The sequence below is a fragment of the Pocillopora verrucosa genome, chromosome 2, assembly GCF_036669915.1.
Source record: "Pocillopora verrucosa isolate sample1 chromosome 2, ASM3666991v2, whole genome shotgun sequence".
Classification (NCBI taxonomy): Eukaryota; Metazoa; Cnidaria; class Anthozoa; order Scleractinia; family Pocilloporidae; genus Pocillopora; species Pocillopora verrucosa.
Window position 1 is genome coordinate 6,875,630 of NC_089313.1, and position 27,165 is coordinate 6,902,794.

The 27,165-nt window shown below is 39.9% G+C and overlaps 1 protein-coding gene, 1 long non-coding RNA gene, 1 other non-coding gene and 1 pseudogene across 3 annotated transcripts in view; 1 reads left to right on the plus strand and 3 right to left on the minus strand.

Moving 5' to 3' along the window:
- LOC136279272 (uncharacterized) overlaps positions 1-27,165 on the plus strand; it is a 154,875-nt gene that overhangs the window by 89,289 nt on the left and 38,421 nt on the right. The window lies entirely within an intron of this gene.
- Positions 2-20,341, minus strand: LOC131793984 (trafficking protein particle complex subunit 11-like; annotated as a pseudogene).
- Trnat-ggu (transfer RNA threonine (anticodon GGU)) lies at positions 1,325-1,397 on the minus strand. The gene has a single exon. It is a non-coding gene; the product is annotated as a tRNA-Thr (tRNA).
- On the minus strand, positions 20,966-26,998 carry LOC136276729 (uncharacterized). Its single transcript, XM_066162273.1, has one exon. The coding sequence runs from the start codon at positions 26,996-26,998 to the stop codon at positions 20,966-20,968; it is 6,033 nt and encodes a 2,010-aa protein (XP_066018370.1).

A 27,165-nucleotide genomic window follows, 5' to 3' on the forward strand; every position in this document is an offset into this window, starting at 1 on the left:
GTTATCCGATGTTCTGCCAATGCGTTGCAAAATATTTGCATTTTTTCACGTCTTGGACATAAAAAAAGTTTCTTACCTTTATAAAAACATTGGTCGGAACCAATTTCTGCGCATGTTCATCTCAGCTAACCTGAAAGCGAGGCAGTTTGAAATGCAGCTTGGGAAGAGTCAAAAAGCCCCCGTAAAGAGGGTACAAACTGAACTTGAGCCTGTGATCGCCAGTTGGCCGCAGACGAAATTGAATCTGGAGATGAAATTCATAGTTAACAACTATTCACCAAAGTTGCGTTGGCTTCTGGCGAATTCCGCCCGCGTTTCTCGTAGAGGATATTGGGAGTTTGAGTAGCCAATCAGTGCGCAGTAGCCAATGATATATTTCTTCAATTATATTATTTCACCAAACCCCCTCGCATGAGACAAGTTGTACGTGTAGCAAGTAAGCTGAACTAACCTGTTTATGACCTGAATACATAAAGGCGTCACTTGGCTCCACTGTGACTTCGACTTCCTGACCTTGAAGCGTTCTATTGCGGACGAGATAGCTTACGAAAAGTGGGCTCTGTAAACAGCCGTATGCAGGCAAATCTGAAAAAAACGGTACAATAAATAAATTTTTTTTCTTTGGTCTTGTAACGAGGTCGTGCCTCCATGAGGATTAGAGCCCCAGAATTTCGACTTCCGCTCTCGAATGGCAAGCTTTACTTTTCCCTTGTCCCACGCTTGTATGAAGAAGAAAAAATATCTTTCTTTACTTTATTACGGAGCTTTAAATTTACCGTCTTTCCTTTTCTATTCATTAACAAATACATATATTCAAAGATAATTTGGTTTTATCACCTGAAGTGATAATGTAAATTGGCCACCGATAAGGATTTCTACAGCTGAAGTATCGACGTAGGGCTGACGCTCGAGAGGTCCGCTTGAGAAACTCTTTACAGGGACCAATTTCTTTTATTAACTTTGTTAATAAAACATGACTATTGTTCAATACCCCCACTGACGTAGTACCAAATTATGTTTAAAAACGTACCCCCTCTATACATTTATTAACACTGAGTTTAACCACGTTTTCTTATGAGTGGCTTTTCCTAGTACGTGTGAGGTTTCCTCATCTCTTGAACAATTTGAAACCCTGTAAAACGCGCAGTAAGAGTGCTTTCGCACAACCTTATCGAATTTATCGTGTTTATGCCAATTGGCCCGGAATTTCACCAAATTGACTGTAAGACTGATAGTTGTAACACATTTGGACGAATTTAAGAGATCCTCGCAGCTAACAACACTACTGAAATAGTAGTTGAAAATAGGACCTGAAAAAAATTTCAGGCCCGTACGGGATTTGAACCCATGACCTCTGCAATACCAGTGCAGCGCTCTACCAACTGAGTTAACGAGCCAACTGGGAGCTGGTCAATATGTTGGGTCCAAATTAACCATCCAAGTGATGAATAATGATTTTAGATATATGAAATTCATACATTTGCATTGCGGTGAAGAAACGAATTTAAGAGATCCTCGCAGCTAAAAACACTACTGAACTTGTAGTTGAAACATAAACTCACATCTGGACGACTTTGCCTGCACAAAGGTGGAGAAGCACGAATAAACCTTTTCCAGTATAGTTTGATTTTGACACTTGGCATATTGCCGTATGATTAACCTTGCTGGAAACGTACCTGCCTGTATCGCAAAAGGAACACTCTCTACTGTTACAGAAGGGAAAGTGAGCTCTGTGACCACAACTGGAAACTTATCAGCCGCAGAAGTTCTAAAGAATTAAAACAATGTAAAATGATTAAATCAAGAAACGAAAGGACTTCTATATATTCCCCTAAATAAGGTTCAGTTGAAAAGGCATCAGTGGGTCCACTGAGTGTTGGCAAAAACCACAAAACCAAAGTAATAAAATTAGTTCATCAGAACCAATGAGAGCACGAAGAAAAATCAAGCAAACTGCCTGAAGTGCGGGAAAACGCGGATGGCCAAGTCGCCACTGGTTTAAACTTTGCATTTCATGATTGGTTGACAGAGAGAGAGAGTTGTGCAACTTTCCTACTCCAATCACAAAGCAAAGGAAGGCAAGACCAAATTTTGAATGCAGTTCGGTATTACAATCGGTACTCAATTGAAAATTGCTTCAACTATCTCACTTATCTTAGACTCCCTCGAGTTAACCACGAACTTACCGTCTCCACTGGAGGGTAAGACTTCCAATGTTCACGACCTTCAGTTTACTGACACCCTCTTTAACAGCTAAGCAGTAGCATTCCGACGCACTTTCACCCTGTTGCAAAGAGACTGGGACCACCATACATGACGTTAGAAGGAGAAAAAGAAAACAGCAAGCAAGTCGGGAATAATTGTCAGTTTTTCACAAGAAATCTTGCACCCGCAGTTTTCATATAAGGACACATAACGCAAAGCTGTATGTTCATATGAAAAGGGGCCTTGAAAACTCCTCAACAAAATACACCTCGTATTCCCATGCAAATTCTTACCCCCTTCCTTCATTGGTCTAAAAAATCGCTCAACCTTTCCTGGTATGTTTTTAACGAAGAGGAGCCTTGAAAACGCCTCAACAAAATCCTCCTCGTATTCCCATGCAGATTCCCCCCTCCCTCTCTCCATTGGTCAACAAAATCGCTCAACCTTGTCTTGTATGTTTTTAATGAAAAGGGGCCTTGAAAACGCCTCAACAAAATTCTCCTCGTATTCCCATGAAGACCCCCCCCCTCTCTCGATTGATCTACAAAATCGCTCAACCTTGTCTAGTATGAGGAGGGGGCCTTGAAAGCCTTGAAGCTCCTCAGGAAAATTCCCTTGTCTTCCCCTGCTGATTCCCCCCTCCTTCAATTGGTCCAAAAAAACGCTCAACCTTTTCTAGTTTCCCCAAATGTTCGGCGATTAGTTATAAAGAAGCCTAATCCACTCTAACGACGAGAATCTCACAGTTTTTTTGGGGACAGCAATGCAAGTAGACGCATCTTTAACTAATTCCGATCGGTTATTCTCGTAATACACAGACATGTATTCCTTACTTCCTTGCAGCTGCGATCCCATCTCTTCGCCCACAATATTCACTTCTGGAGACTGAAATCAAACAAATAAACAAACCGTTCTCCAGAATTTCTGCTTCTAATTCGAAGCACAGTTGAAAGTAGGAACTGACTATTCTCAAGAAGATATAGGTTCCTTGTCAATCCTCGATAAAACCTGAATTTCTCAGGCTACTTTTTCTTCAAAGAGTTAAATTGCAGTAAGTTTGAGAAGATCAATTCGAGACATGTCATCTTATCCAAAGGTTGAAAAATAATTCATGACATATTATTTTCGCGCGGTTCCGGCACACGCACGAAAGCTGTAGTATATATACATTCCGAGCTTGACTCGGGGGAGGGGATACTAAGTGAACCCAGAGATTCACTCTTCCACTTAATCGGAGATTTCGCTCCGACCCACCCCACCCCACCCAATATCTTGCAGCACTTGCTCTCCTGCTCCATTAACTTATCTTCACGACTATATTTTCTAAAGGAAGACAAATCAAGTTTTTACGAACATAAATTGTTTGTAAACTCACCATATTCAATGTAGTGGTGACCATGGTAACAGGCCAAGGTGAGGTGCATTTGGTGCCAGCTAATAAGAGGAATGGTTCTTCTTCGAACAGCTGATCCAGTCTCTCCAACTGAGAATAAACGCAAATCAATGATTTGAACTCATTACATTGCTTTGGTTTACACCCCCCACCCCCCTCATAAAAAAACAAACAAACAAAACAAAACAAAACAAAAGCAAACGACGACGACGACGAGGGCATAACAAAACAAAATATCTAATTTTCAGAACAATTGATCGGCACGTGCATTTCAAAACTTTGTACATTTCTTACCCGTTTTTTGCAAAACAACAACTTGAAATCAACCAAATTTGTGTGGTCTGTGAACGGAAAACCCGATGGCAAACTATCTAAGCGCCCGTTTGGAACTCAACGCTGCTGCCATACGTTAAGCTGCGGTTGACGTGTGGCGCTACAAGAAGCAGTAAACGCATTTAGCCATTCGCGAAATTATAAATTCATTTTTAAACCATCGTTTACTGCGGCGTTGCCTTCCTGACTGCCTGAGGTCCCCATTTACTAGCCGAGACACTGCGTTACTTTGTATAGGAACCTTACAATTGAATTTTCATCGCGTGGTAAAAGACAACTTAGCGCTAATCATCAATTCAAACCACAGCACCCTCATTCAGATGCGTGTTAGTCAGAAAGTGTTTCTTGATGCACCAGACCAGGTTTATATTCGTAGAGTTATGCAGCGATCAAAAATTTTTGACGGATTTATAGATGCATTAATTTATGCCATAACTTTCAATGTAATAAAAAAATTTGAGACAAGAGCGAGAGCAAGTTTGCTAACATAGCCAAAAACGCAAGTTTGATCGATTCCAAGAGACGTAAAATTACATCGTAAAAAATATTGCCTATTTTCCCTTACCTGTCAGAGACAAAGTGATTTCAAATGGCATAACAGTCTTGATAACAACACTTCCTCCTAGGGCGGGTATAAATCAGGACAGTAGAGAAAGAAGAAAGCAAAAAGTCGTCGTGATTTTGTATTCACCAGGTAGAGGATTTTTTGATTGCGTGTCGAAGAAATCTGAGATTACTTGCGTTCTATCATTGGTCCAGAAAACTCGCGCCACTTTCTAAACCAATCAGATGCAATACTAAAGCCACGTTTTCCCGCCCTTTGGGTATTGTTGTTTTTACTTTGAGTTCTCATTGGCTCTTTCAGTTATTTTCCTTTCTTCTGATTGGCCGTTGTGATTGCTTTGGTTTTGGTTTTATGACAGTCAACCGAAAAGCGCTCCATGTTACAAGTGCAACTCACATTCACAAGTGCAACTACATTACAAAGCGAACGAGAATTAAAATTAAATGTGGAAATACTGAGAGGTAGTTTTACTTTTACTTTTAAGACACAAAAGAGTGATCTCACCTTGGCACAGGTACAGGTCACTGGCGAAGAATTTGGTTCTACTTGGACATCTACAGTATAGATAATCTGCATAAAAAAAAATAAATAAATAAATAAGCAAATGACTAGGATTAAGCATTGATAGGAATCTTTTCAAAGAATGCACGATATCTTAACTTGAAACTCGATCCTAAGAGAGTAAGAACATACAAAAATATTACGTATCTAAAGGTATTGTATAGAGATCTATTAACTACGTACTGAACGGAAACGCATAGCCCGCAGAACATGCACAATAGGGCGAACGTAGGCAAGCGGAAGTGACGTACGAGGGAAAGGCGGGGAAAAATAAGGCACTCCTCCCCTTTCTCTAATCCTCGTTCGCCTTAAAAACGCCTCTTCTGCAGGCTACCTATTGCACGACAATTTGACTTGAGGTCTCTAAATAGACGCCCAAAGAATTGTGATTAAAGGTACAATTATAGCTTACTTAAGTATTATACCTTTGCTGTTACAGTCCGCGATCCTACTTGAGAACATTTGACGAAGTACGACCTCTCGATCTAGAGAGAAAAGACGAAAGGGACACATTGACAATATGCCAGACGTGAATTAGGGTGATTTATTAGCGTTAAAGCCTTATTTTCCTGCACACCAGACAAACGAAGTAAAGGTACTTTTTTATCCCACAGCACTACATAGAATATCAAAAAGAAATAACGCGCGCAACGAGTACAAATTACCCTCGATATTGTACGGTTATTTCGACAGTTGGTTACTTTGTACTGCAAAAAAAACCTTGTAAATAGAGTAAAAGGATGGTTATTTTTAAGATCGGTAAAGAAAAAGAGAAAGGTGTTTTTCTTCTCGTCTCGAGCGTAGGACAAAGAAAACATTCCGCATGAGGAATCAAACCTCAAACCTTCGGATTCCGCGCTTCGATGCTTTACCACTGAGCCACAGAGACTGTATGGTAAGCAATTCCCTTTACGAAGCTCGTATATGACACGCGTCCAGCATACTGCTAGGATCAGCAATGTCGTTGGCATCATGTTTTGTAAATAGGATAAGAAAGATAAAAAATTTAAAAAAAAACCTTTTTGACAGGTTGGCTATGCTTTGCGCGAGTTGGTTTATTGGAGAAAAGAAAGGACGACATTTCGTATAAATAAATCAGTTGGATGACGAATAACTTATTAGAAGTTTTGGTGTATAGTATCACTGAGTATTTTCATTCGTTGGTTTCAAATTTGAATCAGTTGTCAAAATACGGCAACATCGTAAAAAACACAGCCATACTACACACCAAAACGTCTAAAAGGATAAAAATTCAGCGTGTGTCATGAGGTTCTCAATGTGAACAAAACAATAAATTCACCACCACCATCAAAGTTTTCTGTACACAAATCTCACGTGTCGCAAATAAAATTTCACTCTGAAATGCATAGCTTCTTGGTTAAAGGTAGAGATGCAAGGGTCGAAGATAAAATTCGTAGCCATGCACGCCTATGTATCATCCTTTATACAACCTCTCATACCTTATCAGTCTTTCCATCCACAGTAAATTCCAAAAAGTTCGTTGCATCTCTCTCAGCCTGATCTGCTGCGGGTACTTCTGAGTATATCAAAGCGCCTGGGAATACAATTAACAGAAACTTGACATTTTGAACGAAAACACGTCAACAAAAATTAAATTTTAATCGGTTAAATTATGAATGCAATTTGGAGCAGTTTTCAATTGAGTGTTAAAAGTAAACAAAGATTTCATTGATTTCGCTTAACTTCGCTGTGTGATTGGTCTGGAAAACTAGCGCCTCTCTCTCCACCAATCAGATGTAAAACTTCGGTTTTACCTTGAACTCTAATTGGCTCTTAAAGTTATTTTCCTTTCTTCCGATTGGCTGTTGTGATTCCTGTGATTTTGGTTTACGACGCTAAATCAAAAAGCGCTTTAACCCTCTAATCTTCCGACACAGGAAAATATCCAGGCTCTCTCAGATTGAATATCTTTATTGACTTATGACAATATAACATTTGGGAAGACGTTGTTGTTTTAAAACACTCACCTCTTTCGGGAGATTCCTGCTCGTCCTGAAATCCAAGCCATACTCTAAAAAAAGGCATTAATTGTTATTGTAACGCTTGAAAGAGGAGTTAGGTTCACGAATATTGACAAAAGCGCGAAAATGAGAGAAAGGCAAAGACATGTTGCATTACTTTCAAATGACGGTAGGAGAGGAGAGAACTGGTTCACGTTCTTTTTCAACACTTAGATAAAAACACACTAAAAAGGCATACCTGAGGTCTTTCAGCGGTGTATCTTCCAAACTCTCAACAACCAGCTGAAGTTTATAAAGCTCGTTTACGAGGGCGGGTGGTTCGTGCTTCAGTGTGATATTAACTTTAGGCTTGCGCGGGTCAATTCTGGCGTAAAGAGTTCGCGAAGGGAACAGATATCAACAATAAATTCCAGCTTTCTGGGGTCGAAGAACTCTCAGTGCCATGTGATTCAAACCTGTAAGCAATTACCATTCAAGTGGATACCGTTCTTTGCGCGCGCTGATTGGCTAACTGGGAGGTAGATACGTTAAAAATGTTTTGGACCACTAGTTATTCAGTTTGTGTGGTACAAACTGAAACAACAATTCACCTCTATGTCTGTTAATAATTGTTCATATTTACACCACTCCGTAGCTAAAGATTCAATGGAAAACAAGCATGACTTACTTAATTTTTCGAGATGACCTTCAACTCGTCCCAGTCAAACTGATCCTCCTTGCTAGCGGATTTTAAGCCGTATGACACAAAGGGGAGGCTTTGGTTACCAGTCTCCCCTCCCCAGCCACTCAACACCAGTACAGCATACCGAGACAGGGGACCCCAACTCCAGAGCAACGGAGGTGACCTAGGAACCACAACGAAGAAAGCTTAAATCTGAAGTCTCCTTTAAAGCAGTCTCCTCCGGAAAAAAGTTTTCTGTCAAACTTTGCTGGTGACACTACCGAGAGATCTAGCTTTGAGCCCTGGGTTGGGATCACTGAGTAATGTTCTTGGGCAAAAATTCTTTACTCTACACCTAGGAATGATAAAGTGCGGGAAGCGGGGGGAGGGGGGCAATCTTACTTTGGACTGGCAGCAATACTCTAAAGATAGTTTCTAGTAAAAGACCATTAGCTTTTCCTCTTTAGGCTGCTAGTCTCGTCAGCTGACTGCGACAATTATCATTTCATACGAATAAATTATTGATAAGTGCAAAGACTCGTATGGCGAAGTATTTCAGTATTTTTTTACCTGAAGTAGTTTTCCAACATCCTCAGGCTGGGGCACTAGTTGAAATGGTATGACTTTGGTCTTTGCTGGAAGAAGATACAATCCACCCTCCCCTTGAGCGGACCCAATCTCCACAACACACTGTTGGTTATAAAACTAAGATAAAAGATAAAAGAAAATTGAGTCAGGCCAGTAGAAAATGCAACCAAATTAGCATCCAGAGTGTCATGACATGACTACAGGCAGGCAGACACGAAATTAGCATGTTCCAAGCATTCAATCACAGCTGAGCACCAGAGTATATTAGTGACGCGTACTCGATCGACCTCATCGCCTGAAGAAGACTGACAGTATGCAGTCGAAACGTTGCGATCCACATCCGAAGTGACTAAAAATGAGCAAGCACGAAGTTAGCCTTTTCCAAGCGTTCAGTGGGTAAAACGCGATAAAGCGCGACAGTAGCAGCAGAGTGAAAACCAGAGAGGTTTGGGGTCAGATCGCGTGCTTCATAACGCTCACAAAGAATCACCGAATCGTTACCATTAGCATAACAGAGCTAAATAATTTCAATGCAGATGTCACAATGTGTCACTTTTTTGTTATTTCCAACATTTTGACGTCGTCTGTGATCTGTTAATGAACAGACACACGGCATCATGGAATCTGTTTGTCACGTATAAAACGAAATTCTCATGACTCACCATCAAAAGAAAAATCTGTCATTGGTTTGGAGAATTAATAAGATCTTTAGAGTTAAAGGTGAAAGCTGTTTTGGATTAAGCGACTCTAAGAAGACATTACAAACCTTAAGTAAATTTGAAGAAGGATGGTAGAATCTGCTGTTGTTGAGACTGAATCAAAGACTGTCTTGCATTCCACTGAAGAAAGAACAAAATTGAAAACAACAGGAAATATTAAAATATCACACACTCCTTTGCAGAAGACAAATAAATAAAAGAAATTCATTCACACATTAATATTTTGAGCTTAAAGATTTTACCCGTCACCTTATCAAGCTTTGGTTTCAAAGGGTATTAAAGAAGAGTTTTTTCCTACCCTGCAAGATTTTGTTTGCTGTATTTGGAAATTGAATTTAGCAGCTTCTACAGCCAAATTCAGTTTCTGCCTCTGTAAATTGTGAAATGATATCAGCGCAAAGAGAAAAAATACACAATAGAGTTGACATTTTCTTACCAAATGGTGCTATTTGTTCCATCTGTATGGTAAATACTTGGGGTGCCTGTGGTGTCACTTTAAGTGTTTTCCATAGCTCCTTAGTTTCTTCCACTGCTTCAAAGTCACAGCCTGGCTCGGGCTCAGGACATTCATTCTGTTTGTAGTTCCAATGAAAAATAAGAAATGATACAGCGATAAGAATTCAGTTGTTTTTCGTAACATGCTTGTCCTGTAAGAAGCGCTCGGCGAAAACGCGAGTTATCTACGCGCGAAAGACCAGCCATGCGGGGAAAGAAACTCTCTTTCCTGCGCGTTTAACTCGCGTTCAGGCGCGCGCGTGCTTTCTATGTTGAAATCACCAGTGTCAGGGTCGTAGATGACAAAAACAGAGAAACTCAGCGTAAACTCATTCTACAATAAATGTTCTTCCAGAAATCCTCTTTAAACGACCATTTGAAATAAGTCCTTACCGATATGACGTGAATAAGATTAGTCTGACATCTTGTTTTCTCTTCAGGTGAATTTTCAACATCTGATGTTTTCTTGAATCAAGGACTCTATCACCAATACAATATCACATATTGGGTATGATGTTTCACTTTTACAACGCGATGGATTTGACTTAGAGAAAATCTGTTCATCTTAATACGACTACAATAGTCAATTGATATTATTCTAAAATTCCCAAATTTTGCAACCTTACTAGTTGGTTACCTTGCGTTTTGAAGGCGCTTTTCAGCCTTTTCACCTGACTTGGAAATCACTTTAACCCTTTAACCCCTAAGAGTGACTAGCATGAAGAATCAATAAGAACTCAAAGCATAAACAGGCACCCAGCCTGAAGCGCGGGAAAAAGCGGGTGACCAAGTCGTGGTTGGTTTTAGTTTTGCATCTGATTGGTGGAGAAAGTGGCCCGAGTTTTCTTGACCAATCACATTACGAAGCTAAGTTAAACCAATGCAATCCCACATCACTTTGCATTGAAAATAACTCTAACTAAGAGAATCTTCTCATCAAGAAAAAATGCTACATTCAGTTATTCAGATGATAGGCAATATTTTCAAGGATACATCTTCCTGTCAATTCAAGCGAAAGGGTGATATATTCCTCCACATTGCCAACCAAGTATGCACACCTGTAATAAGAGTTAAGTAGACTATGGATGTAAAAATAAATAAATCTAAAATTTGAAGTTGAGAAAAGCTGTTTTGAATGTTCTACCCCCAAAATTGCTATTCATAAACAACCCCTTGACAATAATTTGACACGGGAAAAGAAGACCAACTTTGATTTTTGGCATTGTAGCAGTCCAACTGAACAGACGTGGAATTATTCTGTCTGTCCGAGTTGGTTGTGTCCGCATTGTAAATGAGCCAAACTTCCACCACAACCAAGGTAAACCCAACAACCAATCACAGTGATGGTAAATACCACAAGGGGTAACTTAGAGAAAAAACAAGTAACCTGCCTGAAGTGCGGGAAAACGCGCGTAACCAAGGCGCCATTGGCTTCAATTTTACTTCTGATTGGTTGAGAGGGTAGCGCGTGTTTTCAAGACCAATTTAAGAGCAAGGTAATGCAAAACTAAAGTAAACTCAGATTATTTCAACTGAAAATGCTTACATGTTGAGTTCTCAGAAACAAGAGCTGGAGAGTACAAATCTTCTCTCACTTACTACAAAACAACAGTACCTCAGTGATGTGATTAAAACTGACGTGAGAAGTGACCACCATTTTTCTCTGCGGTAATCCCACGTGACTTTTCCCAACAACCTTAAAGAACAACAAAGAATGACAACAATAAATGGAGTAAGTTTATGAAGACACTTTGGTGCTGCTTCGGCGGAGGTCGGTAAAGTTAGTTGAGGTGATAAAGAAAATTGGCCACCGTTAATAGTGTTTCTAACGCTGACGTTACGAGCGTTAGCCCTTCGTTAGAGCGAATGGAGGAATTGAGAGTCGTGTGTGGTTTATATAAAGAAAAATGGAGCTAAGCTATTGGTAGGAACATGGTAACGTGAAAAACACAATGAAAAGCTAGATTTTAAACATCAATCAAAGGAGCGGCGAAAACTTCCGTGCAATCACAAGCAGACCACACTGTGTTTGTTGTTACTTAACTAATTGTTGACATGAGACGAAAAAAATCTACGAGGCCGGGTTATGAATAAAGCCCTGAAAAATGCATACCTAAATTACATCTCGGTCTGACTTTCTCCATAAAGTTAAATGAAATGTTAATCAACTAATTTTGTGGTATGTTGGCGCCTTTTTACGAAATAACTTTCTCATAACGGCCTCTGGCCGAAAGTAATTTCTTAAAACAAACGCTTAAAACGGCCTGGTCTGCCTGGTCTGCCTATGGTACAATACTTGACCACTACTGATTCTAAACTGAAACTTTCTCTACTGCTTTACTCACAATAAAGCTTTACTGTAATCCCTGGCCTGGTAATACTCCTCACCCATCTGAACCACTGCAGAATTAACAGGAAATAGTTTCTGTCAGGTTATTATCATCACGAAACGTTCTCATGTTCACAACCACACCACAAGACATAATGATAAACTTAAAGTTCTCTTTTGTCGTACAGGTACTGCTCAGCGGTCTCTCTTTTCTCATGATATTAGAACGTTAATAATGTACATGCAAAAATTACGCGCTTCTGATTGGCTAAAAACGAGTGCATTCTCGTGTAGCACCAGTGCAAATTCGTCTGTCTTGACTTTGTTAACTTTTAAAAGCACTACATTGTCATGAAGAAACAAAAGCTTTTAGTTGCATCTTGCTAAGTTCTTAACCCTTTACACTCTAAAATCAGTCTATATATTCTCCATACTGTTCTTTATACATTTCCTAAGGTGCTGACAAGGAGATTTTGTTCACCAATCAAAAGCCTCTTTGGTTGGTGATCATTTCCTTTATTCTCATGACCTTAACATGTGATTCAGGGCTGATATTTTAGGGAAAAATTTGATGCTGGTCACTCTTAGGGTTTAAAGGGTTAAAGTTAAAAAAGAGAGAACTTACTCAGGTATCTCTTCATCCTGGGTGATTTGTACTTTTTAAACTGAGCCACTGCACTACTGAGAAGGGGAATGATAACCCACTGTGAGAGAAAAAAGGAGCCAATATTCTAAGTACCTCAACCAAATATACAAAGTAGGTTAGCATAAATAAAGAGATTGATGGTAAGAGTATTTGCTAACAAGGTATTATATAATACTGGCAATTAGGATTTCAAATTCATAGTTGCTTTGGTTTGGCTAGAAAGCTCATTGATGCAATTGTGCGCAACCAAAAATTTACAGTCATATTAACCTTGCATTTAAACTTAATTTGTCACCATTACTTCTCCCTGACATTTATCTGATCTTAATTTTCTTGAAATGAAAGTCTGCCAAACAATACAGTGCACTTACAGAATGGTCCACTTGGATTTCTTGGGACTGCAAGGCTCGCCTTCTCTATTCCTGCATCTGGTGGTTCTGTTCCTACAAATATATTAAGTCAAATGAACCCAGCAGTTCTACAAATTAAAGGAAAGTATTGCATCTCAACAGATCAAGTTTCAAATAAGCTCGAAAAAAAAGTTTTAAAATTTTTTTTCCGACAGAGTGTTTTTAATACACGAAAAGTTTTCTCTTATCAAATGGAACAAAATTCTAACACTGAGCTTTTCAACCAGTACATGGTTTGCAAAGGAAACTTACTGAGTGTCTCAACACCTTTTGTACTTACTCTAAAAAACACTGCAAGAGGAAAAAATGATATATTTGCAGTTACCTTGAAAACCTTGTCTCCAAGGTCTCTGACCATAGAAGTCAAGATTTCCAGCATTTTCTAAGGGATTCATAGTAAGTGGAGTGGTAGTCTAGAGATGAATTAATAACAGATTCCAATGTATTAACTAAAAAGTAACTCATCAGACTCAATGAACAATAAAAGTTAATTACATGCAGAAAACAAATGACCCTTTTGAGTGGTAGTTAATTGGTTTTTGGTTAGGTGTACTTTGAAGGGAATCTATGACCCTTTCTTGCCACTAGTTTACATTCAACATTATCCCACACTACAAGGGTGTTTTAAAGTCTAAGGCAATATTACTTATATCAAAACCTTTCCTACCCCTCCCCCAAACAATTTAAAATTTTGTGTGCTTTGTAAATGTTACCAGGTTTAGTGCCTAAACTTAGGCTTTACCAACATTGTTAGAGGGGGGGAGTTCTGTGTACACAGCTGAATTGGCAAAAGATGGCCTTTTGTAATATGTTGGGATATAGGATATGTTTTTGATAACTGTCCGAACAAGCTTTGACCTCCATTGTAGCTATGTCCACTCATGTGCACAAGTATGTAGCCCAATTTATCTGGGTAAGGCCCTCCAGGAAAAGTTCTTCAGAAATAATTTGTACTTCAAAATTACCTAAGTCAGACAGTTCTAGTCTTCAAATTTATATTGGTAAGTTTCAACTAATGATAAAAAAAATGGTCATTTTCAATAAGAAAAATATTGCTCCTTTGAGTTTGTGTCTGTCACTGTTCCTTCAGATCTTTCTCAGCAATCCTCTGGCATGATAATAATTTTACTTACATGACACAAGCCCTGGCAAAGCTGTCTCCTGACAATGGCATTGTTTGCTGCTTGTTGATAGTAAAATCCTGGGTGTTGAGTCTGTGATAAAGTAACAGTTAAGTCTTTACCAGAATCTGAGAGTATGACTGATTTGGACACTCTAATCAGTCACTAGACCAGATTTGTTTGGGCACATTTACATCAATCCTATTTATATTTTGTCCCATAGGACATTTAAATTCCACTGAATCTAAATTTAGCATCAAATTTTTTCAAACATATTTGGTTTTTTGTGACCACTCTGCCAATAACCATTTTGTTTCTGTTTGTCACTGTTTCCAAAACACTCCTGTAAGTGACCATATTAAAAAATGTTGGACACATTTTTGGTACTGTGTTTCTCCTAAGCAGTCACCAACAGGTTTGTTATAAAATCAGAGAGAAATAAGGAATATTTCATCAATGTTGTAAGCGACACATTCTATAATGTAGTTTCATTCTGAAATGAAATTGGATGGTTAAGTGGGTAAACTGATTTCAAGAATTAATAACTACCAGTAAGTACTGTACTATAGTTCATTCATAACTTTCTGATTATATTTTTCTAGAATAAACTTATTAAATGGCCACCTCCCTAAAGTGCCTACTTAAGAGCAACTTGACTGTACACCTCAGACTTAGAATTACAGACAGAGATCTTTTGATTTAACGGCACAATTAAGGTATCTGGTGAAAAATTTACCTTGCATATTTGACAAAAGGAGTACATAATCCCAAAAATGTAAAATTACGTGATAAGAGATCATGTCTTTAACTCATCCAAGATGTACAATGTCTTCTTCACATCATTACTTTTATGTAACTATTATTACAATGGTATACACCAAATATATATTGATTAGAGTTCTAAAATATGAAAAAACACAAACCTTGTAATTAATAAATCCAGCAACAACCTTGATCTCTAGTATGTTCATGTCAGTTGTCTTGATTTCTCCAAGAAGACTGTATGCTTGCCTGTAGTGCCTGGGGTTAAAAATTAAAAAAGTCTTACATCAATCAGCTGATGTCTGGTATGTTAATATGCAAATGTAACTAACTTGGGAGTTTATGTTGAGAGATCTCCAAGGCAGGAAGACTGAAAATATTGGGGGAAGAAATCTGTGGCAGGAGTTGCCAATTTTGTAAACTGTCTTTGGCTGTCATGTGGCAAGGCAGAACAACTTTTAACTCTCTGTCATTTTCTTTCATAAAAAAAAAAATTTGCTCCTTCTCCTCCACTGTCCTAGTTCTAAACCTTGAGATACCTGGTGAAAATCCTACACTAATTGCTGATCATTTCAGAGACAAGCATTGCTGTCAGCTGAAAGTATATTGTTTAATATTCTCACAAGGTGTCCTTTTCAAAATTTTCATTTCTACTTTTCCTCTTTATATTTTCTTTTCTCAAAAAAGTCTCTTAACAGAAAGTTGGCTAATACAGCCCTGAAAGTTCCTTTTCCTTCCTGACCCCTTAACCGAAAAAAAGGGAAACACTGAGATCTACCTTTTGGCCAACTAATTGCTGTCATTGTAAGATCAATAAAAAAATAAATACTGACGAACTTACTTGATAGCAGAGTGAGGGTCTTGTCTTAGCTCATTGAAAAAGGCAACCTTGAATTGGTGTCGCACCAACAATAGCTACAACAACAGTAGAGAAGCAAAATAAGAGATTTATGAATTGTTGAGGCCATTTGCAAAGCAAAATGTGGTCAGTGATGTCTTTGGTGGAATATAATAATAATATATATATAAGAGGGTAGCAAAAAAAAGACAGTCAAAGCTGACATCAACAAGCTTTTTCTGCTTAGAATTCTTGGTAACTCTTTCCCTCAGCCTTTAACTAAATGTAGTTCTGTAGTTTGAGTAGAATCCATCACATCAAATTATTGACATACAAAGATCACTTTTGCAAATTAAAGTTCTCACCTGATGAGTTCCTTTGTTAAGAAATTCCTAATGATCATAAAGAGCATGAAAACATAATAAGTGTCTCTTCATTCCATACATTGATAAAATTTTACTTTTTGTGCTACAACAAAATTATTTTGATGGTAATTCTGGCTAGTGAAAAGGTAATCTATAAAAACATTACATTGCGCTACCAGGCAAGTTATACAGGATTGTATATGACCCAGAATTTTGGCACATTTTCCAACAGACAGTTTTAGTTACTGATACTTTTCTGTCCTTGATCTGAGAAGAGAAATTTACTTAGTACAGGGGGAGTGTCCTACTAAAAAACCCAATGGCTTTACCATGAATTTATGTCGAACTAAGGCAGTTAAACCAAAAGAGTCCAAAAAGCTAACCAGAGGGCTATCTTTTCCCCCTTTACTGACTAGTTGAAAATTCAATTCAAGACACTCAGAGACTGTGGCCTCATCTTCAATCTGTGTCATCCATCTATGTATAAGACAATGTAGACAGTGACAGTTGAAAATAAACAGTGGACACAGTTTATTACATTTGCCACTGCATCTCCCTAGTTTCTGCAGCATGAAGCAAATACAGGCTTGTTGCTTCCTCCTGGCTGGGATTTTAATAACCTGACCTTCTTCCTACTCCCTTAAATTTCCAGAATTACAACCTCACCTTGTGGGCTTTAACTCTCCTACATTCTCCATGGTAATAACTCTGTGCTAAATCATAAAAAGCATTCTCCAGCCTTAAAAAAAAAGAAGAAGAAGAAATATTTATCTCATAAGTTTCAAACCTGTTCCTTTTTTATTTTGAAGCGGCATGAATTTCATGTCCCATGAATGACTACGATAACTTGTAGTATGATCATTCAACTGTTTCACTCCCATGAGTGACCAAGACAGAATTTCTCCTTACAATATCAATACAATATCAACTAGATTAGAGATGAGAATAAAGAAAAATATCAATTTGGGGATAAGTAGTTGATCTGATAAAAAATTCTCCAACCTAATATTATAAGAATTGTATGGTTGACAGTAAGGAGAATTACAAATTTGATCTGGGAGTTAAAAGGTTAATCAGATGAAAACACAAATCAATAGAGAGGCTGTTAACTCTCTTGGGAAAGTCTTGATAAATGCTGATAACATCTGATTTTCTGATAGATACTCCCTTATTTTTAAAACATTCTCATCCCATGTAAGTAACTAATTCCTTGTAGTGAGTCTAAAGTTAGTTTAACCCTTTAAGTCACACTAGTGACCAAGACAAAATTTCTCCTTACACATCAGTACAATATCAAGCAGACAAGTAATGAGAATAAAGAAAAAATATCCAGTGGAGGATTATTGGTCGATCCAATTCCAAATTCTCCACACAAACATCACATGAATTGTATAGCAGACAGTAAAGAGAATTACTAATGAAATCTTGAGACTGAGTTAAAGGGTTAATAGAGTCTGAGGCTTACTCATGTAAAAGCTTTTCAATTTCTTTCTACTTCACTGTCACTTTTTCCAAATAATTCTAACTAACTTAGTCTTTATTGTGTCCTGTTTTGTAACTTTTCTCGATCAGTTAGAATAAATATGATAGAAAAAATATGAAACTCTTACTAAATAAATCTTTTCCTATATTTGACAAAAGTTGGGCTTTTACATTCAACTGCAAACTCAATGAAAACCAATCTCATCAAAATCAATCTAAAATGATAAATTTTGAACAAATACCTAATTGTGTAGCCAATCAAGTGATCTGTATGTGGAAGGACAAACAATGATTTGGCTGACAGGTCACATGCACTGCACAGTGTTGCTGCCCTCTCTAGTGCTTGTAAATCATCACCTGTGATTCATTATAATCGCAAAAATTTCCTCCATGAAGGGTACTCAAATCTTTGGATACAGGAACTAATATGAAATAACATATTTTTTTCTTACAGTTTTACAATCGTGTTTTTCTATGTGGGAAGAAACTGTGCCCTTGACCTTGATTACAGACACCACTCTTGGGTCATTCTCAAGACTTTGGGTGCAGTTTTTCTCCATTTTCCAGCCCATGCCTAGCTCAATAAATGACATGTAACTCTCATCATAATGCCTCTGGCAGATTTCTAAGATAGACCTGGCAGTCACTTATGGTTTGACGTTAGCATGAAAACACTAAACATGAATCTAAAACTCTCTTCTTAATGACATCATCTTTTGACTTCTATGTATTTATTGATGTTTACCTGGAGGAAGAGGGGCATTCTTTTGGATAAGAACCACAGCAACCTTAGTGTTCTGGTCTTGAAGACTGGTCCTGCTCAGAAATGAAAAGATTGCTTTGAATGGTTTAGTGTACAGGATTGAAGTTATAGAATACAAAATTATTCATTGTACTGGGTATATTTTTTTGCATTTGATGAGCTGATAAGTTTGAAAGTAACAACTTCAAAAGTTGTAATGTTCTTATTATAACTTACAAGTATCTGATTGTCACTTGGTAAAGAAGGAGGTTTCCAGAGTGTCAGGAGCACTTACTGCTGTTATGACAAACTTATTTCATGGTTGTTATTTGAATAGCACTCTAAATCACAGGAATTGTTAATTAAGCTGATGATTGGATGAAAGTCTTTTTCTTTTGTTAATTAAACAATTGTTTTTTGCTCAAATTTATGTGTTTGTTTGATATATTATTCTGTGTGTATCCATTAGAGAGCATGGAATTAAGTTTCTGAGTTGTACAATGTCCTAAAAATCAACACATACAATGGAACCCTCTTACCTAAAAATCAAACCACACTTGTCATAATACTTATTAATAATTTTCAGTCATGTCATTGGTGCTGATTAAAGTTCGCTGTTATAGAGGGGTAAGATAACATTCTCACTCTCTTGTTATTACCTGACTCTTTCTAGTTTTGAAGCACATTCAGTTTGCCTGTCTTTCCACTGAACGTCATCCCAATCCAACTCATAAAACATGACCACCACAGCAGGAGAGAGATAAAGATGTTTGTGCATCCATTTTGTCTTCAAAATACCCTTTGGTATGTACCACTCATAGGTAGAACGCTACAAGGAAACAAGACTCAGTAATAAAAAGCCAGCATATACTCGCATAAGCAGAGATTTCAGTAACGCTGATTACAGGAGGCCTACTGCTTCTGTGAGAGGTCTTACATTGCTATGGCTGTCTGCTAAGATTTTCAATGGTAGTAACCCCACTAATGGCAGTATCTGCCCTCAGTTATGGAAAATATTACTGAGACTCCATGCACACCAACAAAGATAAAGGTTCACTTAAACCTTTAACTCCCAGAAGTGATTAACAAGAAACTTTTCCCTATGATATCCAAACATTATTCAGCAAACAGGTAATGAGAATATTCAAATTTATCAGGTAGAAGCTTTCATCTTGATCTAGCATCAAGTTCTCATAACTAATTTACAAGGAAATTTGTGGCAGCTGAAGGGGAGAATTAACAATCAGATCTTAGGAGTTAAAGGGTTAACACTTCAAATCCCATGAGTGATGGAGACAGAACTAATACTTTTAAAATTTCAATGCAATATCAAGCAAACAAGCAATGAGAAAAAAGGAAAAAAAATAAATTAGAGGATTATTAGTTGATCTAATTCCAGATTCTCTGAACTAACATCCTAAGAATTGTAGGCTAGACAGTACAGAGAATTACTAAGGAAATCTTTGGAGTAAAAGGTTTAAGAAAGTCAGAACTCAAGGAAGCAAGAGAATGCTTATTTGGAAAAAAAACCCAGGAGTATGATTGATTTTTGATAAACTATTCTAAATGATTTTGTGGAAATCACTCATAGAACTTTCTTTATACAATTATATAAGAAAAATGAAACAGTGGCAGCTTCCTATGCAGACAGCCTTGCTGTACAAAAATAGTGTCCATTTAACCCTTTAGCATCTAATTTCTCTTTGCTATACAACCCCAGAATCAAACCTTAAGCTAAGGTCATGAGAATACAGGAAATGATCACCAACTAAAGTTCTTGATTGCTTAACAAATTCTCCCCGTCAGCACCTTAGGAAATGTATTGGGAAAAGTATATTAAATAAACTATACCGAAAGAGCTTAATTGTAACCAAAATAAGAAGAATTTCACGTAATCAAAGGATTTAAGAGTGACTACACTTAAAAGCGATAGGAAAGCTCACCTTTGATTTTGCTTTGGGAAATTCGTGATCAATTGGTAGAAGTCTGAAGGATAGTGGAACTCTCTCAGGATGCCTGTTCACAGAAAAAGACTCCCAGATGGCTTTGTGCAAAGGTTTCTGATTAATATCAAGTCCCATAAGGGCTGTGAGGCCTAAAGGACGGGTTGCCAGTTCTGTCGGAAACTCGCTAGCAGCCGCCATTATTGTTTAGGCTAGAAATGTAACCTGGCCGGCTGGAACGTCGACCGGTAGTGACTATAGCCGCAAACGCTAATCACACGTATTTCAAACTTTACTAGAACAAACTTGACACATTGTTGAATACGTGTGATTAGCGTTTGCGGCTATATTTTGTAAAAGACGAATGTGACCAACCCAAAGACGAAAACATGAAACCCAGAGCTAGATATGTAACGACAATTTTCGCAAACTAGACAACTAACCAAATAAATTACGCGCAACCAATATATATACCATATGCAAATAAATATAAAAAGTACAAAACTGGTAACTGACAAAGGACACTAATGGAAGACGAGAAAATAAACACCTAACACGAAACTATGAAACACCAACACTAACAAAAAATGATAATCCAAATTCTTGCGCCTACATTCCGGCCCCTTAAATACGAAGATCTAAATCCAAGTATTTACCAGCAAAACACTAAAAGGCGCAAACTTTACAGAGCTAATTGAACTTAGACGATTTTTACTTAATGTTCAGACGCCTAACAGAGTCAACAAAGTACTATAAAGTGTCAATTTAAATCTTTCTCCTCAAAGAAAAGTCACGCAATCTTGGTAATCACACGATTAAGGAAAGTCAATGAATTTTTCCTTCCACTTGTTCAATTGATTCCAGAAGACATAGTTTACTGATAGGGCGCTCCAAAGTTGATGTCTTTGTTTTAACCTTGACACGGCGGACAAATCCATATTTGTCAGGAAAAACCTCTGTAATCCGACCAATTGCCCACGCATTCCTTGGCAAAGTTTCGTCAACCACGATAACAGTGTCCCCCACGGCAAAGTTTTTCTTTGGTCGAAACCATTTCTGACGTGACTGCAGCAGAGGGAGATATTCTCTCTTCCAGCGACCCCAGAAAACATCAGCCAAATATTGTACTTGCCGCCATCTTCTCCTGGAGTATGTGTCGCTCTTTAAGAACAAGCCTGGAGGAAGAGGTGTCTCGCTGCGAAGCAGGAGAAGGTGGTTCGGTGATAGTGGTTCCAAATCCTTTGGATCGTCAGAAACTGTGGTCAGAGGTCTTCCATTGATAATGCTCTCACATTCACACAACAAGGTCTGAAGACTCTCATCATCGAGACTTTGTTCTTTAACCAGGGCACCCAGAACCTTGCGTGTAGATCTAATTAGCCTCTCCCAGACACCACCATGATGCGAGGCTCCGGGTGGGTTAAAAACCCATTTGATGCTTTTCTGCAGAAGGGCGTCATGAATTTTAGCTTGATTCCAGCTGTCAATCATGACACGAAGCTCCCTTTCACCTCCTACGAAATTTGAACCATTGTCGGAGCGAATTTCTTTAACTTGACCTCTACGAGCGATAAAACGTCTGAGTGCGTGAATAAAAGAGTCAGTGTCCAGTGAGTGACACACCTCCAGATGAACAGCTCGCAGTGCCAAACAAGTGAAGATTGCACCATAACGTTTGACCATGCTCCTCTTTTGACGAACAAGAAAGGGACCAAAATAATCTATCCCCACGCACGTGAAGGGGGGTTGATCTGGTGTAACTCGAGGCCGAGGCAGATTTGCCATCTTTTGTTCTCCAACGGGACCTTGTCGTCGTTTGCAATCAAAGCAGGATGAAAGCACACTTCTAACAGTAGAGTTGGCACGAATCAACCAGAAACGTTCGCGCAACAGTGCCAGGACATATTCTCTACCAGAATGGCCGCTTTTCTGGTGAAAGTGGTTCACAAGCAGACGAGCTAAATGAGAATCTTTGGGAATGATAATCTGATGCTTAGAGTCGTCTGATAGGGTAGCCCTGCTAAGGCGCCCGCCAACACGAAGAAGACCATCGGTCAAGATCGGATCTAATCTTGCAAGTGCACTTGACCCCTTGACGCATTTACCTCCCTTAACGGCTTCTAATTCTTCTGCAAAGGAGAGATTCTGCTCGAACTTGATAATCTCTTTTCCGGCTTCTTCCAATTCTGCGTTTGTCACCAATTTCGCTCCAGATGCGTCAGCAGTATCCAAACAATTCTCCTTTGACACTTTTCTCCTCATCACAAATCTTCTCTGGCAGCGAAGACACAGCGCGATAAACTTCAACAATTTGAACCATGAAGAGAACCGTTGGATGATAGAAACGATACTTGAATCTTTACTCGCGTGAACAACAAAAGATTTCGGCTCTCGTTTCACCTCTGGGTCATCCTCTTCCAGTTTTACGCCGCACAGAGGGGACCTTTCCCATTCAGATTTATGTTTCAGCAGAAACGCCGGCCCCTTTATCCAGCGGTCGTTCTTAGTGAAGGACTCCGCAGTAACTCCTCGTGAAGCATCATCTGCAGGATTAGACTTGGAGTCGATGTGTCTCCACTGTGAGGGACTGGAATCCTCTCTAATGAGGGCCACACGGTTGGCAACATAAGTGTGGAAGCGCTTGGATTCGTTTCCAATGTAACGCAACACGGTCATACTATCGGACCAGAAAGAGATTGCATCAATCGGAATCTCCAACTCCTTCTTCAATACTTTGTTCAAACGAATGGACATAGTGGCGGCCGCTAACTCTAAACGTGGGATAGTGACCTGTTTTAAAGGGGCGAGACGAGATTTTCCGAGAAGGAAAGAACAGTTGATTTGGCCATCGGAGTCAACCTGTCGAAGATACGAAACAGCTCCAAAGGCCGACTGAGAGGCATCACAGAAATGGTGAATCTCACTTGACACAATTTTACCAGATCCACGCCTAACGCACCGGCCCATTGACATCTGGGAAAGTTTCGGTAGACCATTTAGCCACACACGCCAACGAGATAGGTAGTCGCTGGGAATCTCATCATCCCAACCCAAACTCTTTCTGCACAGATCCTGAAGGAGCAGTTTTGCCGGAAGGATGAAAGGCGCTGCCATACCGAGAGGATCGTAAACTGAACTCACCACGGAAAGGATACCACGCCTGGTACAAGGTTTCTCCTTAATGTTCACTTTGAAACCAAATGTATCTGTCTCGACAAACCAGGATACACCTAGGGCTCTCTCTGCAGGAAGCACGTCGTTATCAAGATCCAGATCTTTAACACCCTTCGCTCTAGCTTCTACAGGAATGGATTCCAAGACTTCGCGGTCATTGCTGATCCATTTAGTCAAATTGAAACCTCCCCTCAGCATTAGCCGACGAAGTTCTTCCACATGCTTTATTGCAACAGCCGCTGAAGGTAAGGACTTCAGGCAGTCGTCAACGTAGAAATTCTTCAAGACAGTACTAACCACGTCAGGGGAAAACTCGTGCCTATGATCTTCGGCATTCCGTCGCATGGCAAAGTTAGCACAACTGGGAGACGAAACCGCACCGAACAGATGTACGGTCATCCGATACTCTTCTAATTCCTTGGAGAAGTCACCACGGGGCCACCAAAGGAACCGTAGGAGGTCTCTATCTACTTCTGGGACACGCACCTGATGGAACATAGATTGAACGTCACTCATGACTGCGACTGGCTCCTGACGGAAACGGATCAGCACGCCAACCAGATTATTGGTTAAGTCAGGACCTTGAAACAGCTCATCATTCAGTGAAGTTCCTTGAGAATGGGCTGAGCAATCGAAAACGACACGTATTTTATCCGGTTTCTTATGATGATAAACGCCGTGGTGCGGGATAAACCACACCTTACCATCTGATCTCTCCAGGACATCCAGGGGAACCTTTTCTGCAAAACCGTCACCGATCACCTTCTCAAGACAAGCAACATAGTCCTCGCGAAACTTCACATCTTTGGAGAATTTACGTTTAAGATAGAGAGCACGGCGTTCTGCTTGACTCCGGTTTGCTGGCATCTGCAAGTTGAGGTCCCTTAACGGTAGAGAAACCTGATAATGACCATCTTCACACTGCATAACTGAATCCTCTACAATGTTCATGAACTTTAAGTCATCCCTTGACATGCTTAAACCATCGGAAAGAGTGGCATCTGCAAAATCAGCACATGCTATACACATAGGATGAGTCTCCTTACAGTTAACGAAGAAACTAGAAGATGGGACAAACTTTTGCTTTCTTCCAGTTGGGCCATTGATAACCCAGCCAAGATCAACTCTAGTTGCATATGGACCCCCATCAGAGGCAGGGACAACTTCTCTCGGTTGTAGGGCTTCAGGTACATTTGCACCAATCAATAGATCCACCTCGGAATTCAATTCTGCTAGGTATACATAGCCTTGGAGGTGCGGCCATCGCTCCACATCCTCCTGTTTCGGGATCTCGTCTTTCACTACAGGCATAGAAGGTCGGGAAAGAACTTCTGGCAAGGAAATGACAACGTTCTCGTCTAGATCAGCCACTTCCAGGTTCGTAACAACGAGACTGTCCACATCGTTGCAGCTATCCATGGTGGTTAGCTTGATTCTCATTTCCTTGCCGCAGACTCTCAGACGTCTCAACAGATTAGCCGAGCAAAAGGTGGTGTTAGATCCATTATCCAGCAACGCATAGGTCTCCACGGATCGAGGACTTCCTTTGACTTTGACCTTCACAGCAACAATGGGCAATGCAGTCACGGAACCCTCCATTGTGGTTAGGCCACAAAAGTGATCAGCTCTGTTCTTCTCAGTACTGGACTGGTTGTTCTCGCTCTGAGGTCCATCCTTACCACGGTCGGACGCAACAATAGCTTCTGGTGCACCTACATGCATTACAGTAGCGTGTCTCTTATTACAGTGAATACAGGGCTTCCTTTTGTGACAACTTCTAGACTGATGGCCCCCACCTAAGCACGAAAAGCATAGCCTCTGCTTCATGACAAACTCCTGACGATCTGTAGGAGGTACTTTGGCGAAACTGGAACATTCGGTGAGATTGTGATCTGCATTACAAAACAGACAGTTCTTCTTAGAAGAATGAACTGCACTCAACACATCAGCAGATGAATTGAGAGCAGATTTCGTCTCGGAAATCGTGACGAGGCTTAGCTGTTTTCCACCGGGTCTCTCAGACTTCGATCTCGAACCCCTATCCTTGCTGTTCTTCTTCTCCTTTTCCAAACAAGGAAGCTTGCCAAAAACTGGATTGGACAAGGTGCGAGCTTTCTGTTCAACGAAGAGTGAAATATCATCAATGCAGACATCTCTCGCTTCCGAGTTGAGGATCCGATCAGCGTTGTCCCGCCAACTGGCTTGCAACTTCGGGGGAAGCCTCTCAATAATCTTCCGCATGCTATCCGGACTTTCGAACTTGCTGGAATAGCCGATAGCCTTAAGAGTGTTTGTACAGCTAGAGAGCAAAACGGCAAAGCCTTCTAGGGCGTCTGCATCTTCAGCTTTGATGACTGGACCATTAGTGACTTTATCCACATATGCCATAGCGATTTTGTGCTTCTGTCCAAATTTGCTCTCTAAGAGTTTCTTTGCCTTTACGTACCCATCTTCGGCTTTCATGTAGAGGCAACTTTGTACCAACTCTTGAGCTCTGCCAGCTGTGTGCTGTTCGAGGTAATAGAGTCTCCCAGCGTAATCTAGTTCTCTAGTTTCGATTACGGTCTCGAACGCGCGAATGAAAGCACAGTAATGTAAAGGGTCTCCACTGAACACAGGTACACGTCTCCTGGGCAACAAGTTCCTTTGCTGCTGTTTCACGAACTCTTCCATTACTCGGTTCTGCTGGACGAGAATGCCATAGGCCTGGTCGCTCAGACCTGAGTTGCCAGAGCTTGAACTTGAATCACTCACAGCACCCTTATGATGTTTAACCGGGTTACTTGACTTCACAGACAATTTCTCTTTCTTATCGGCAGGTACAAATGACTCACGTTTTGAACCACCAGTCCTTGACTTTTCAGTGATGGAGGATACGACTGAAACGGGACAACGAGGATTCCTAGAGGCCACGTTGCTAGGCGCGAAATTACCCGCTTCAGCTTGAGCGTAAGCTTCTTCTCTAGCCACCGCTTTAGCGTACTCAGTTTTGAGGTTTAATTCATCTTTCTTCAACTGCAGGTCGTACTCTTGCCTCTTGAGGCGTAGCTCCGATTCTTGAAGCGAATGGCGGTGTTTCAAAGCGTGTGCCTCCGCTCGAAGTTCCGCGATGCGAGCTGCCTCTTTGGCTCTTGCAGCAGATATGGAGCTCGTTTTAGAAAAGTGACTCGTTCTCGATCCACACATGGATGGTCTAGACTTGCTACGAACCTCGGACCCAATTTGAGAAGCGCTGTCGTCAGGCGTTAACAGGTTATCTTGAAGCCTGGCTTCCGTGACACGTAACCAATCATTGACCGTACGGCAGAAAAAATCTAAACTGCTTTCAATGTCGGCGAAATAGAGGTCTGATTCTTGTCTCTGACTTTCCTCAACCAGAGCTACATTATACGCGTCATGAGCCTCGGTAAATCTTCGAAATAGCGACGTGATTTCCGACAGCTTTACTTTCACCGTCTCCAAATTATTTTCGTCCGTTAAAAGACTATCGATCTCTCGACGCTTGGACGTTAACGAAGACAACACTCCTCCTCTCCGCTTTCTGAGTTCACGGATGCGTTCAAGAGAGATTCCTTCTTGATCCAAAGAGGTATTCGGTTTACGAGCACGTGGACCGTTTTCGGCAGGTTGGCCGTTCTTCCCGGCCGAATAAGACAGGTAGACATCAGAACCGTTGCGAGACATCGACATAAACTTCCAATAAACCAGATTCGTCTTTTACAAAATATAGCCGCAAACGCTAATCACACGTATTCAACAATGTGTCAAGTTTGTTCTAGTAAAGTTTAGTCTAGTAAAGTTCAAACTTTACTAGAACAAACTTGACACATTGTTGAATACGTGTGATTAGC